Source organism: Eretmochelys imbricata, chromosome 10 (genome assembly GCF_965152235.1).
Source record: "Eretmochelys imbricata isolate rEreImb1 chromosome 10, rEreImb1.hap1, whole genome shotgun sequence".
Taxonomy (NCBI): Eukaryota; Metazoa; Chordata; order Testudines; family Cheloniidae; genus Eretmochelys; species Eretmochelys imbricata.
Window position 1 is genome coordinate 36065053 of NC_135581.1, and position 12616 is coordinate 36077668.

General features: G+C 49.0%; 1 protein-coding gene across 4 annotated transcripts in view; it reads right to left on the reverse strand.

The window, feature by feature from the left end:
- The window catches only part of ABCA3 (ATP binding cassette subfamily A member 3), an 85395-nt gene that overhangs the window by 55427 nt on the left and 17352 nt on the right, over positions 1 to 12616 (reverse strand). For 2 of the 4 annotated variants that reach the window (XM_077828251.1, XM_077828247.1), the window contains exon 2: positions 8912 to 9004. In XM_077828251.1, coding sequence (XP_077684377.1) covers positions 8912 to 8965 — 54 coding nt within the window. In that variant the 5' untranslated portion in view covers positions 8966 to 9004. Of the gene's footprint in view, positions 1 to 8911; positions 9005 to 10143; positions 10230 to 12498; positions 12536 to 12616 lie in introns of all 4 variants that reach the window. The other 2 variants (XM_077828249.1, XM_077828248.1) reach the window with 2 other exon arrangements.

The following is a 12616-nucleotide window of genomic DNA, read 5'->3' on the forward strand; positions in this document are numbered from 1 at the left end:
CAACACCACTTCTTGCAGCTCCTCAGCAATTCCCTGGAGGCCACTATACATCAAAGCACGGAGTCTGATTAGATGATGAGATCTGACAGGTTCACAGCACAAAGTGGAATAGCCGCAGATTACAGCAGGGCATCAAGAATAGTGGGAATCTGACCAGCACAGAGCATGCCCAGCTGTGGGGCTATTCAGCAGCACTGGAATCTGACAGCACATCTGCAAAGTCACCTCGTTTGGTTTTAATGTAAATACTGGACAGTTTATAGTATAACACTACAGCAGCTCCAAGCATGACAGCCAAGCACACCACATCTATAATGGTTAAGGCCACTTAGCTGTCAATCACTCAAACCCTAGATGCAACAACACTTTTGCATAGAACTAGAGGTGCGGCATGTAGCCCATACAGCAGGGAGAATGCGCCTGAGTCCAAAGCCTCTGCCTCAGAAGTTTGCCTACACTGGAGTTTTAATGTCAAATTAACTGAGTTGACATTTAACTCGAGTTAACACATGTGAATGCACTAGTCTAGACACTCCACATCTCTGGCCACAAAGGTTTGTGGTAAACCGAGGGCTTCGTCCTGGAATAGGAAGCATGTAGAACATGGGTGGCCAACCTGAGCCTGAGAAGGAGCCAGAATTTACCAATGTACATTGCCAAAGAGCCAGAGTGATAGATCAGCAGCCCTCATCAGCCTATCCCTGACCCCACCCCCAGCACCTCCGCCCTCTGGCAACCTGGCGATCAGCACCTCCCACTCCTTCCTGCCTGCTGCAATCAGCTGTTTCACAGTGTACAGGAGGCTCTGGGATGGAGAGGGGAGGAGCAAGGGTGCAGCAGGCTCAGGGGAGGGGGTTTTGGGGTAAGGAGTGGAGTGGGGGCAGGGCCTGGGGTTGAGTAGTGGAAAGTTGGCACCTGTAGCTCCAGCCCCAGAGAGTCAGCACCTGTACAAGGAGCCGCATATTAACTTCTGAAGGGCCGCACGCGGCTCCGGAGCCACAGGTTGGCCACCCCTAGTGTAGAATGTTCAGACATGATAACTAATAAGTTCATCGGCATTAAAACCTTAAGTGAAGTCATACCCAAAGAGTTTATAGTCTGGAAGCACAAGGCAGTAAAGCACAATACAAAACAAGCCAAGTAGGGTGTTATTCCAGCCACAGAGTTTCCCTGAGTACATGAAATGCCCCATTGACAAGTGTTAATACTTGTACTTACCATGTCTATCGCTTTATGATTCCCAAGGCCATACAAACATTACCCGCTACAGCCATCCCAGGAGGCAGCAAAGTATCATCACCCTCATTTTATAGATAGGGAAACTGAGGCACAGCACGATTAAGTGACTTGCCCAAGGTCACTCAGTAAATCAGTGACAGAGCTGAATTAAATGTAGAGTTCTTGGCCCATAGGCCCAGCTCCACTCTCAATCCACCAGACCATATCACCTCATTAAGGCCTTCATCCCAGGCCAATTGAAGTCAGTGAGAATCATTCAATGGGCTTTGGATCAGATCCCCAATAGAGATGCTGCTTTAAGCATGAGGAGCAGCGGGAAAGGAGAAGTGAAGTTGGGACTGGGTAAAGGAACAGCAAGTCTAAGGAGGAGGAGAAGAGTTGATGTATAGATAGAAACAGGAGGGAATAGTTGCGCTGAGTCTTGAACATGAAGGAGAATGGAAGCCAGTAAGGGTATCTAAGGCTACATTTACACTTAAAACACGACCGCCACTGTAGCTTTTCAGCAACCGGAGGGGCTCACCAAAAGGTGGTAGCTAGTGCTGTCGACACAGGGACTTAGTTGGGCTTAAATCCAGCGCTCATGGATGTGGATTTTTCACACCCTGAGTGATGCAGCTGGGTCGGTCTAATTTTCTAATGTAGACGAGACCTGAGAAGGGGTGAAGGAAAAGACTGTAGGAATGAGATGATCTGGGGAGGGGGATAAGAATCTTAGCAGCAGCATTTAGGATATACTGAAGGGGAGGGGGAGGAAGGGCACAAAGAAGGTGATGGTGCACAGCATCATTACATTGGGTCGTGTCTTACAATGCTTAGAAGACGACAGGGAATCAGGACTTCACAGGTTCTATTCCCTGCTGTGCCACTACATTGCTATGGAACTTCATGCAAGTCACTTTGCCTCCATCTGCACATTGATAAAATTAGCAGAACATCTCAGAGGAGTATGGCCTCAGGGATAGAGCACTGGGACTCAGGAGACCTGGGTTCTAGTCCCATATCTGTCACCTGGCTGACCCTGAGCAAATTACTTCACTTCCCTGTGCCTCAGTTTCCCCCTTTATAAAGCACTTGGAGATCTACTGATGAAAAGTGCTATAGAAGAGTTTGATATTATTTATGTACTTCACTGGGGTAAGGGGAGGCTTAATAAAAGCTTGTGAAGTGCTTTGAGATCCAAAGATGGAAGGAAGATGTTATTACTCAATTTGTTGTACAACTGCTTGTTCAGGTGCCCCAGCCCCACCCCTGAACATCACCTGGAGCAGCCACCAAGCTGTTAAATCATCTCCAAACTGGTGCGCAATTTGTGTAACTGCTTCCAACAATCAGTTAATCTGGCCCACAAGTATATTGATTCACATTAGGAAGGATCACAATTTAAACCCAAGGACAGAATAGGGTTTGGTTTTCCTGTCAGAAGATTCATACTGATGCATTTCGCTATCCCTGTTGAAAGGATCGATGCACTGGAGTTGAACCTTGATACTTTCTTCATGGGTGTGTTTGTATTCCCCTCCCTCCACCTTTCATAGATTGTTTTCCTTCCTACAATGGCCGATTCCTCCTGGACCTATAACAAACAGGAGTGAATGTAGCAAGGCAGCCCACACAGGAGATTATCCCCCTTGCCTCCCATCCCCGTAGTACCTTCAGCACCTCACAAACATTAAAGGATTTTATTCTCACAGTGGGGAAGGATCACCCCATTCTTCAGATGGGGAGACAAGGCATTAAGTGACTTGAGCAAGGTCACACAAGGAAGTCTGTGGCAGAGCCAGGAATTGAGCCCAGGTGTCCCACTCCAGAGGCAAAAAGACCATACTTCCTTCCTACACGGTGATGCACACCCCTGGGGAGGGGAAGATGGTTACTGGGAGGGAGGGGGGTGCGAGGACCTGACTGGCTATGAATTATTTGTTGTTTCTTCAAAATACTGTTGATAAAGTAAGAATTCCTCTCCCTAGCAGAGTCCCCTGCTCCAGCTCCAGCCACTGCTACCTGCCTGGAGGAGCATGGCCTGCCCTGGGCAGAAGGGGTGGGGAGTCCATTCCAGCTCACCTGTCTTAGCAGAGGCTGATGAGCCCCCATGGGAGGTAGAACCTCCCTGCCCACACAGGTTCTAGGACATGCATGCTGGGACAGCACTAAGGCCAGAAGAGGGCTGAGGCCTGTGAGCAATTCAGGGGCCCGCAGGGTGGCGGAAATAAGGAGAGGGGCGCAAACTGGCTGTCCAAGTCCTGCTGGGGCCAGCTGCCCGAAGCATATCCCAAGAGTAGAGGGGGACCTGGCCAGGATGGGCTTCCAGACCCAAGGCATCCACGGAAATACTGTTTCTTAGAAAGAGGGGGGCTCACCTGGCATGTGAATCTCTGAAAGGGGTAGCATTTGGGGGACTGGCAACACAGCTAATCTTGCCTGATGCCCTTGGCATCCACCCACTGCTGCCAATGCATCTGGCCCATGTTTGATTCCCCTGTGTGAGCGGACAAGCTGCCCCTGCCCCCACACACATCTACCTGGGGCAGCTGCCTCACTTTGGCATTTACTGGCCATCAGCCTGCCGGTTTCTGTCCCTCTGGGGTTTGGGAATCAATGAAATAACTGACATGTCATGGGCTAGATTCAACCCTGGGGTAAACCTACTGCCGCCCCTGGAGTTACACCCAGTATGATCTGGCCCTGCATGATGGAGGAGTGTTTCAGAGGCCATGCTCAGAGTCAGTGTTGTGATTGTCTGATAGTTTTACAACATTTCCCTGGCAGGCAGGCTGCCTCCCAGGGCATCATCATTGTATTGACCCTCTAACTGCCTTCTGGACTTTGTCCAAAATCATCATCCGGCTCCATAAACAGAAGCCAAGATACACTGCCAGTTGCAGGACTCCTCGCTAGCTCAGGAGGCTACAGGGATGCGGCCATCTCTCAGCAGCAACCAGCGTCTCAGTTATCATTGTCTAGTTGCTAAGCCAGTCACATGGACCAGCTCCACACACAGAACTAGCCCTCAGACAACAGCCATTTTAACTGGCCTGCTAATCACTTGCAAGTTTCATTTCTGCAATTAGAGCGACTTTCCCTGACTGGGAGGCCAGGGAGAAACACAGCCCTTTGGCTGATCCAGGCCTGCCAGGTTCCTATTAGAGGGAACTAAGCCCAGAGAGGCATTTCCCGAGTCTCTCAAGACACACAAATAAACCCAGGACCAGGTGTGACCCACCCCCCGAAGATGTTTGCTTTGAGTATAATGTCTCTCATTCTGCAGGAACGTCCGAAGTACAAAGCTACATAACCAGGCCTGTGCTCTATCCACTAGACCATGCTGCCTCCCAGCACTAAGAACAACAGATGAGGAAAGTGAAGCAAGTACAAAATGAAGTCCCCTCATTCAGGCCGCTGGCTCCAGCCCTCCATGATGTGGTAAGGCCGTCAGGATAAGACACTAGCTGCATCCCCGTAGTGCAGCGGTCTCCAACCTTTTTTATGCCCAAGATCACTTTTTGAATCTAAGGGCAATCCAAGATCTACCCTGCTCCTTCCCCAAAGCCCTGCCCTGCTTACTCCATCCCGCCCTAACTCCGTCGTTCTCTCTCCCCCACCCTCACTCACTTTCACTGGGCTGGGACTGAGGGGTTTGCAGTGTGGGAGGGGGCTCTGGACTGAGCCTGGGGCAGGGAGTGAGGGGTGCAAGCTCTAGGAGGGAGTTTGGTTGCAGGAGGGGGCTCCGGCAGAGTGTTGGGGGTGTAGGAGGGGGTGCAGAGTGTGGCTCTGGGAAGGGGGTCAGGGCTAGGGTGCAGGAAGGGGTTTGGAGTGCTGACTCTGGGAGGGGGCTCAGGGTGGGGCTTGGGATGCAGGAGGGGGCTCAGGGTGATGGCTCCAGGATGGGGCTCAGGGATGGGGGTTGGAGTGCTGCCTCCCACCATGCAGCACTTACCTCCGGTGGCTCCCGGAAGGTGCCAATGCGCCCCTGTGGCAGGGGGCCATGTGGCTCTGCACGCTGCTCCTCTGTAAGCATTGCCCCCGCAGCTCTCCCGGCCAATGGGAGCTGCAGGGACGGTGCTTGCAGAGAGGAGCCACATGCAGAGAGAGACCCCTGCTCCCCACCCTCGGGGCTGCACTGGCTGCTTCCAGGAATGGCACGGGGCTGGGGTAGGCAGGGAGTCTGTCTTAGCAGTAACCACACTGTGCTGCCGGAGATCGCGATCATCTGGGAAACCCTCTAGGATTGACCAGTTGATTGCGATCGACCAGTTGGTGACCACTGCCATAGTGCTGAGGAGTCCTCATCACAGACCAGTGAGTTTGTGATTACTTCAAACATGTAGTGCTGATCTGCAACTGTTTCATGGTTTTTAAATTGTAAAAACAAGCTACAGATTCCACCCCCACTGCGGGGGCAGGCTCCGTGCCTCTACATATCTGGGTGGTGAGTCACAGGAGAATAGGAAAGGTGGTTCCTTTCCTATTTAGAAAAGGTTCAGGGCTGGGGTAGGTAGTATTTATTAAGTGGTTCGGGACTATTTAGAAAAGCTGGACGAGCGCAAGTCCATGGGGCCGGACGTGCTGCATCCAAGAGTGCTAAAGGAGTTGGTGGATGTGATTGCAGAGCCATTGGCCATTATCTTTCAAAACTCATGGCGATCGGGGGAGGTCCCAGACGACTGGAAAAAGGCTAATGTAGTGCCCATCTTTAAACAAGGGAAAGAGGAGAATCCTGGGAACTACAGGCCAGTCAGCCTCACCTCAGTCCCTGGAAAAATCATGGAACAGGTCCTCAAGGAATCAATTCTGAAGCACTTAGAGGAGAGGAAAGTGATCAGAAACAGTCAGCATGGATTCACCAAGGGCAAGACATGCCTGACTAATTGCGTTCTATGACGAGACAACTGGCTCTGTGGATGAGGGGAAAGCGGTGGACGTGTTGTTCCTTGACTTTAGCAAAGCTTTTGACAGGGTCTCCCACAGTATTCTTGCCAGTAAGTTAAAGAAATGTGGGCTGGATGAATAGACTATAAAGTGGATAGAAAGCTGGCTAGATTGTCAGGCTCAACAGGTAGTGATCAATGGTTCCATGTCTCGTTGGCAGCCGGTATTAAGTGGAGTACCCCAAGGGTCGGTCCTCAGGCCAGTTTTGTTCAATATCCTCATTAAAGATCTGGAGGATGGCGTGGATTGCACCCTCAGCAAGTTTGCAGATGACACTAAACTGGGAGGAGAGGTAGATATGCTGGAGGGTAGGGACAGAATACAGAGGGCCCTAGACAAATTAGAGGATTGGGCCAAAAGAAATCTGATGAGGTTCAACAAGGACAAGTGCAGAGTCCTGCACTTAGGATGAAGAATCCCATGCACCCCTACAGACTAGGGACCGAATGGCTAGGCAGCAGTTCTGCAGAAAAGGACCTAGGGGTTACAGTGGACAAGAAGCTGGATATATGAGTCAGTGTGCCGTTGTTGCCAAGAAGGCCAATGGCATTTTGGGATGTATAAGTAGAGGCATTGCCAGCAGATCGAGGGATGTGATCGTTCCCCTCTATTCCACATTGGTGAGGCCTCATCTGGAGTACTGTGTCCAGTTCTGGGCCCCACACTACAAGAAGGATGTGGAAAAATTGCAAAACGTCCAACGGAGGGCAACAAAAATGATTAAGGGACTGGAACACATGACTTATGAGGAGAGGCTGAGGGAACTGGGATTGTTTAGGCTGCAGAAGAGAAGAATGAGGGGGGGGGATCTGATAGCTGCTTTCAAATACCTGAAAGGGGGTTCCAAAGAGGATGGATCTAGACTCTTCTCAGTGGTAGCAGACAACAGAATGAGGAGTAACGGTCTCAAGTTGCAGTGGGGGAGGTTTAGATTGGATATTAGGAAAAAAACTTTTCACTAGGAGGGTGGTGAAACACTGGAATGCGTTACCTAGGGAGGTGGTGGAATCGCCTTCCTTAGAAGTTTTTAAGGTCAGGCTTGACAAAGCCCTGGCTGGGATGATTTAATTGGGGATTGGTCCTGCTTTGAGCAGGGGGTTGGACTAGATGACCTCCTGAGGTCCCTTCCAACTCTGATATTCTATGATTTATGTGGCCCCAAATCAGCAAGAGGCCAAAGGAGCTAAGCGCCGTTTGAGCTGCTGTCTGATGGATGGCCCATTAACCCTTCGCTCATCAGTCAGCCTGAAGGAGCTTACGCTTCTCATTGCTGCCCAGTTTGTAGAAACATAGCTGGGCTGACAGGGTGCTCCATCAAGGAAGAGACAGGCTCTGTGCTGATGAATCAGGCCTCTTGAATGGAGCCAGATCTAACCCAACCTGCCTTCCCCTCCCGCTGGTCCAGTGCCTCACCTCAATCCTAAGAGGCAGGCAGCTTTGTCAGCGAGGGGCAGAGCTGAATCGGCACCGAGCCGTTCGTACTCAAGAGGCAGGCAGCAGACAAGGCCAGATGGGTGGAAAGCCAGAGGTCCTCTCCCTCTTTCAACAGCCACTGCAGGGTCTATCTGGATAGTGGCGAGGTGGGGCCGGGCCTCGCATTCACTCTTCTCCCAACATGAGCTCCAAGGGTTACAGTGCCAAGAACCATTCTTAGAGTTACCAACATGTCTAGACATGGACAGACTCATGCTCCCCCCTACTGCCTTCCCATGGACCAGCTCTATCGGAACGTTCTGTCTGAAGAGGTGATACAGAAGCAACAACAAAGACTTTTAGTGAGATGAATCTTTCTACAGGATCATTGGGTTAGCCGCTTCCCCCAGCCAGTGCCCCTTTCAATCATTGAAAGAAACACCCTGTCACCTAACCAATCCCAGTGCTCTCTACCTAGTGCTGCTTCCCCAATGCCCACACACAGCAGGGTTGTGGGAGAGTTGCAATGAGAGGGTAGTGGGTGGAGAACAGGGATTGGGAGTATGGGCCATGCACAAAAAAAAAAAAAAAATACACGCCCCTGGTGAGCTTGGTCAGCAGCTTCCAGTCAGTGCTCTGCTCTGCCTGGAGCATGCCTGGAGCACACACAGCGTTTGGGAGCAAAGCAGGATGGAACACGGATCAGATGCCCTGGGCAACATGCCAGCTGGGTGGGTGTGGGCTGCATGCCAGATGGATGGAGTCCCTCCCCTCCCCAAAAATAAAAGCAACTGAGAGATTGGGCATTTAAAATAGTGCTCCCTGATTAGTATTTCAGTGGCTGGAAACTAACAAATGTCAAATTCGAAGTGTCTGAAAGGCTGAAAGAAACAAGCCAGCATCCAGCTGCCCTGGTCTCGCGGCTTAGCCTTGCAGAGCTAATAAATTCAATGACCAGCTGACAGCTAGATTGTGTACCCCAGACTGTATTTGGAGCAGATTGCAAAGAACCAAAAAAATCAACAGGCAGCCCTGATTTAACTGACAAGGATTGGTAAGTGGGGGATGGGGGGGAAGAGGCATGACAAAAAACCAAAACCACCCCGCCTCCCTCATGCATACACTCAAACAAATCCAGAAAAGTTCTCCTCTCGATGATGTCCTGCCCTAACGACTAAGGTTCATTGGAGCTTGAAGACATATCAGGAGGGTCTTGAGAAGTGACTTCATTTGAAGCATCGTACATTAGATGGCTAAAGCCATGATTCGCTTAGCCTCATCTTCACAATCATCTATTCTCCTCCGCACAGAAAGCCCAGCGTGAAAGTACCTGCAAAATGTAGTTCTTCCAGAGAAGCAACCCAAACTGCCTTAACACGACCATTCTTCAATCGGAAGGGGAGAGTCACCTCTTTCCTGGACTCTAGAAGAAAAGAGCAGTCAGCAGTGAGTGAAATGTACAAAAGAAACCCAGGATCATCTATCATGGAGATGGCCATTTGGAAGAGCCCACACATGGGTTTCTCTTGCTGATTCTGTTTGATCTGCCCATATCTAGTTCTTAGGATGACCCCATCTTGCCCCTTCTCCTATCTGTTGTAGGATCTGTACAGCACAAGTAGCAGCAGGGCAAACTTCCCCCACTCTACCCTGCCATTGTGCTTCAAAGCTGACCCAAAGGAACTACCTCTTGGAAAGAGGGAGAGAGGAGCTCATGCTTTATAGCCCATTTGATTTTTGGCCACAAGTGAGATTCCCAGTAAGGTGCTCAGTTATGGTGGGCTTCTCAGGCAAAAACGACTTATCTACCAGGAACTCACCTGGGGCCACCAGCTCATTTCACATCACACAGCTCCCTGAACAGCCAGCACATGGGAACGGCTTTGGGTCTAGCCTGGTTTCTTTTAGCAATGGATCCAACTTTTCAGGGAATGGGGAAGTCTTATTTTTACAGCCTGGATTTTCAAATGTGTTTAAGTGAATTATGCACACAAATCCCATTGGACTTTCACTGCAGGATCTTGGGTGCCCAAGTCACTTAGGTGACTTTGAAAACTCCCACTCATAAGCGTGCAAAGCCCTTTCCAGGGGCAAAGCTACATCAGATAGGTTGATAAATTACTAGGTCCTTGCCTCAAAGAGCTTACAGTCTCCAGCGGCCATACCAGAGACAGCATTACCACCACCAGGAGCAGACGAGAGACACATTCTGAGGTTAGCCCCACTAGACCTCCCAGAGCAGAAGGCTTGGAAAACTTGGACCCGAGGGGCGGGTCTGTTCCATGTGTAGAGGAGATATGTCTGAAGGGGGCAAAAGACTGTTAGGAGAAGCCTGAATGCAGGCTAAGGTAGAATTATCAGTAACAACGCAGGAAAGGCAGGAGCATTCAATAAGGAGAGGGATGGGGCATAAGAAGAAATGAGGCCAGCTACAGAGCTGGGTGCTTTAAAGGTCAGTATTTGTGCAGTGCTTTGAACGCTTACAGCTCTCAGTAAGTTATATATTACAGCGGTCTCACCAGCAGCAACTGCCACACAATAGGTAACAATTTTTATTCTAACCTTCTGTTTCCACATGTACAGGCAGCTTTCCAAAGCAGTCAGCTTTTGGGCTGACATTTTCCAGGCTTGGTCTCATACAAATTCACCTGAGGCAAAATTTGAGAAAAACTCGTTCGGCTGTGGAATAACAGGATGACGAGCTCACACACCCCTTCCTCCCACTGTAAAAAGCAGCTCTCTTTCCCCCACCTTAGGGCTTAGTTCAAAACAGCTGAAATTGTTCCCATCATTGCACCCACACAGAGCCCCAGTGAAGTCAACTGGATTCTACCTGTGCAAGATCAGGGCTCTGGTGTCTCAATAGGTCTTAATGAGCAGCACATGCTTGGCAAAGTTTGGGGAGGGGGAGTGTCAAGGTTCCTTCCCCACTCTGAACTCTAGGGTACAGATGTGGGGACCTGCATGAAAGACCCCCTAAGCTTATTCTTACCAGCTTAGGTTAAAACGCTGCCACCACCAAAGTGTTACACAAAGAACAGGGGAAGTGCCCACTTGGAAACGTCTCCCCCCCAGAATATCCCCCCAAGCCCTAGACCCCCTTTCCTGGGAAAGGCTTGACAAGAATCCTCACCAATTTCTACAGGTGAGCACAGACCCAAACCCTTGGATCTTAAGAACAATGAAAAAGCAATCAGGTTCTCAAAAGAATTTTAATTAAAGAAAAAGTAAAAGAATCATCTCTGTAAAATCAGGATGGTAAATACCTTACAGGGTAATCAGATTCAAAACATAGAGAATCCCTCTAGGCAAAACCTTAAGTTACAAAAAGACACAAAAACAGGAATATACATTCCATTCAGCACAGCCTATTTTATCAGCCATTTAAACAAAACAGAAGCTAACGCATATCTAACTAGATTGCTTACTAACTCTTTACAGGAGTTCTGACCTGCATTCCTGCTCCGGTCCCGGCAAAAGCATCACACAGACAGAGAGGACCCTTTGTTTCCCCCCATCCAGCTTTGAAAGTAACTTGTCTCCTCATTGATCATTTTGGTCAGGTGCCAGCGAGGTTGTCTTAGCTTGTTAACCCTTTACAGGTGAAAGGATTTTTCCTCTGGCCAGGAGGGATTTAAAGGTGTTTACCCTTCCCTTTATGTTTATGACAGGGGGCATGAAGGCGTGTTCTGTGCATGCACGTGTGTGGTGGGGAGAATGGTTCTGAACAGTCATGAATGTTTGAAAATGCAGCACTGAGTGTACATATGCACAGCAAAAAGTTCTGCTAAGCTGTTGGCCACCTACAGAGCCAGCTCACTTGCTAATGGAGACAATGGCAGTGCATTTGTTGATGTCTTTAGTCAGAGCAGAATCAGGCTCACACAGTCAGACACAATATACAACCCTGACCCCACAGTTGGATCCAAGTGGGCAGAGCCTCATGGAGCCCTAGTAACTTCACCTAAACAGGGAAAACTGATTAGAAAGGAAAAACCTGACCTGACGGAGAACGGTCCAAGGCCGAGAGTAAACAACCAGAAAAAAGTAGGGAAATCCTTTTCCTTCCCTACTCTGTTTTATTTACAAAGACTAGAACAGTAGGAAAAACATGCAGTGTTCGCTCTGCCGTGCTTCACAAACAAACATATATGTGTAGCATAATGTTAAGTAGAGCCCTGCAAATCTGTGGATAACCACATGGCTGTCCATGTTTGTAGATCGCGGATGGGTGCAGCTACACATTTTATATCTCGAGCCCTGCAAATCTGCAGATATCTGCTTTATACCCACAGACCATGTTTGCGGATTGCAGAGCAGATGCAGATACACATACACATTTTGTATCTGCACAGGGCTCTAATGTTAAGTTTTGATGACCCTGATTTTTAGCTTAGCCTGAACTGGACCTCCCCCATGGGACACAATTTGCATAAGCTAATCATTAGAGAAGAGATACTGGGAATTATAAAACTAACAAAGGCATCGGTTGTAAACTCTAGTGGCCTGTTTGTAGCATTAAGCAATTCCTGCTCTGGCTGAAGTCACAAGAGCTACAGAAAAGAATCCTGGCCATTGCTGTTAACAACAACAAATAACCATAAAGAAAGAGTCCAAAGGGAAGTCAAACCAGAGCACACTTTAGATCATAAGACATCTCAGCACGCAATTAGCAGGTGCTATTAGAGACTTAGACATCCGAGTGGCCTAAATTACACTTAATATCGTAATTGAATGCACAAAAAGGGAGGTCACCATTTAAAAGTCTGGCCCTATAACTCCAAAACAAGGTATAATTGTGTATCATTATACACTGTGCTGAATACACCCTATACCACACTGCAAATCCTAGGAATGCTGAGCATATCCTTATAGGCTAAGCATTGAAAAAACAAACAACATTAGAGGAAAGATTACCTTTGGTAAGGCAGCGAAATATACCAGGCGAGTGACCCTGTGAGAGAGAGAATTAAAAATGCAACAAAAGCCTTAGAGAGACAGCATCATCTTAAAAGCCGTACTTCTGTTCATGTGT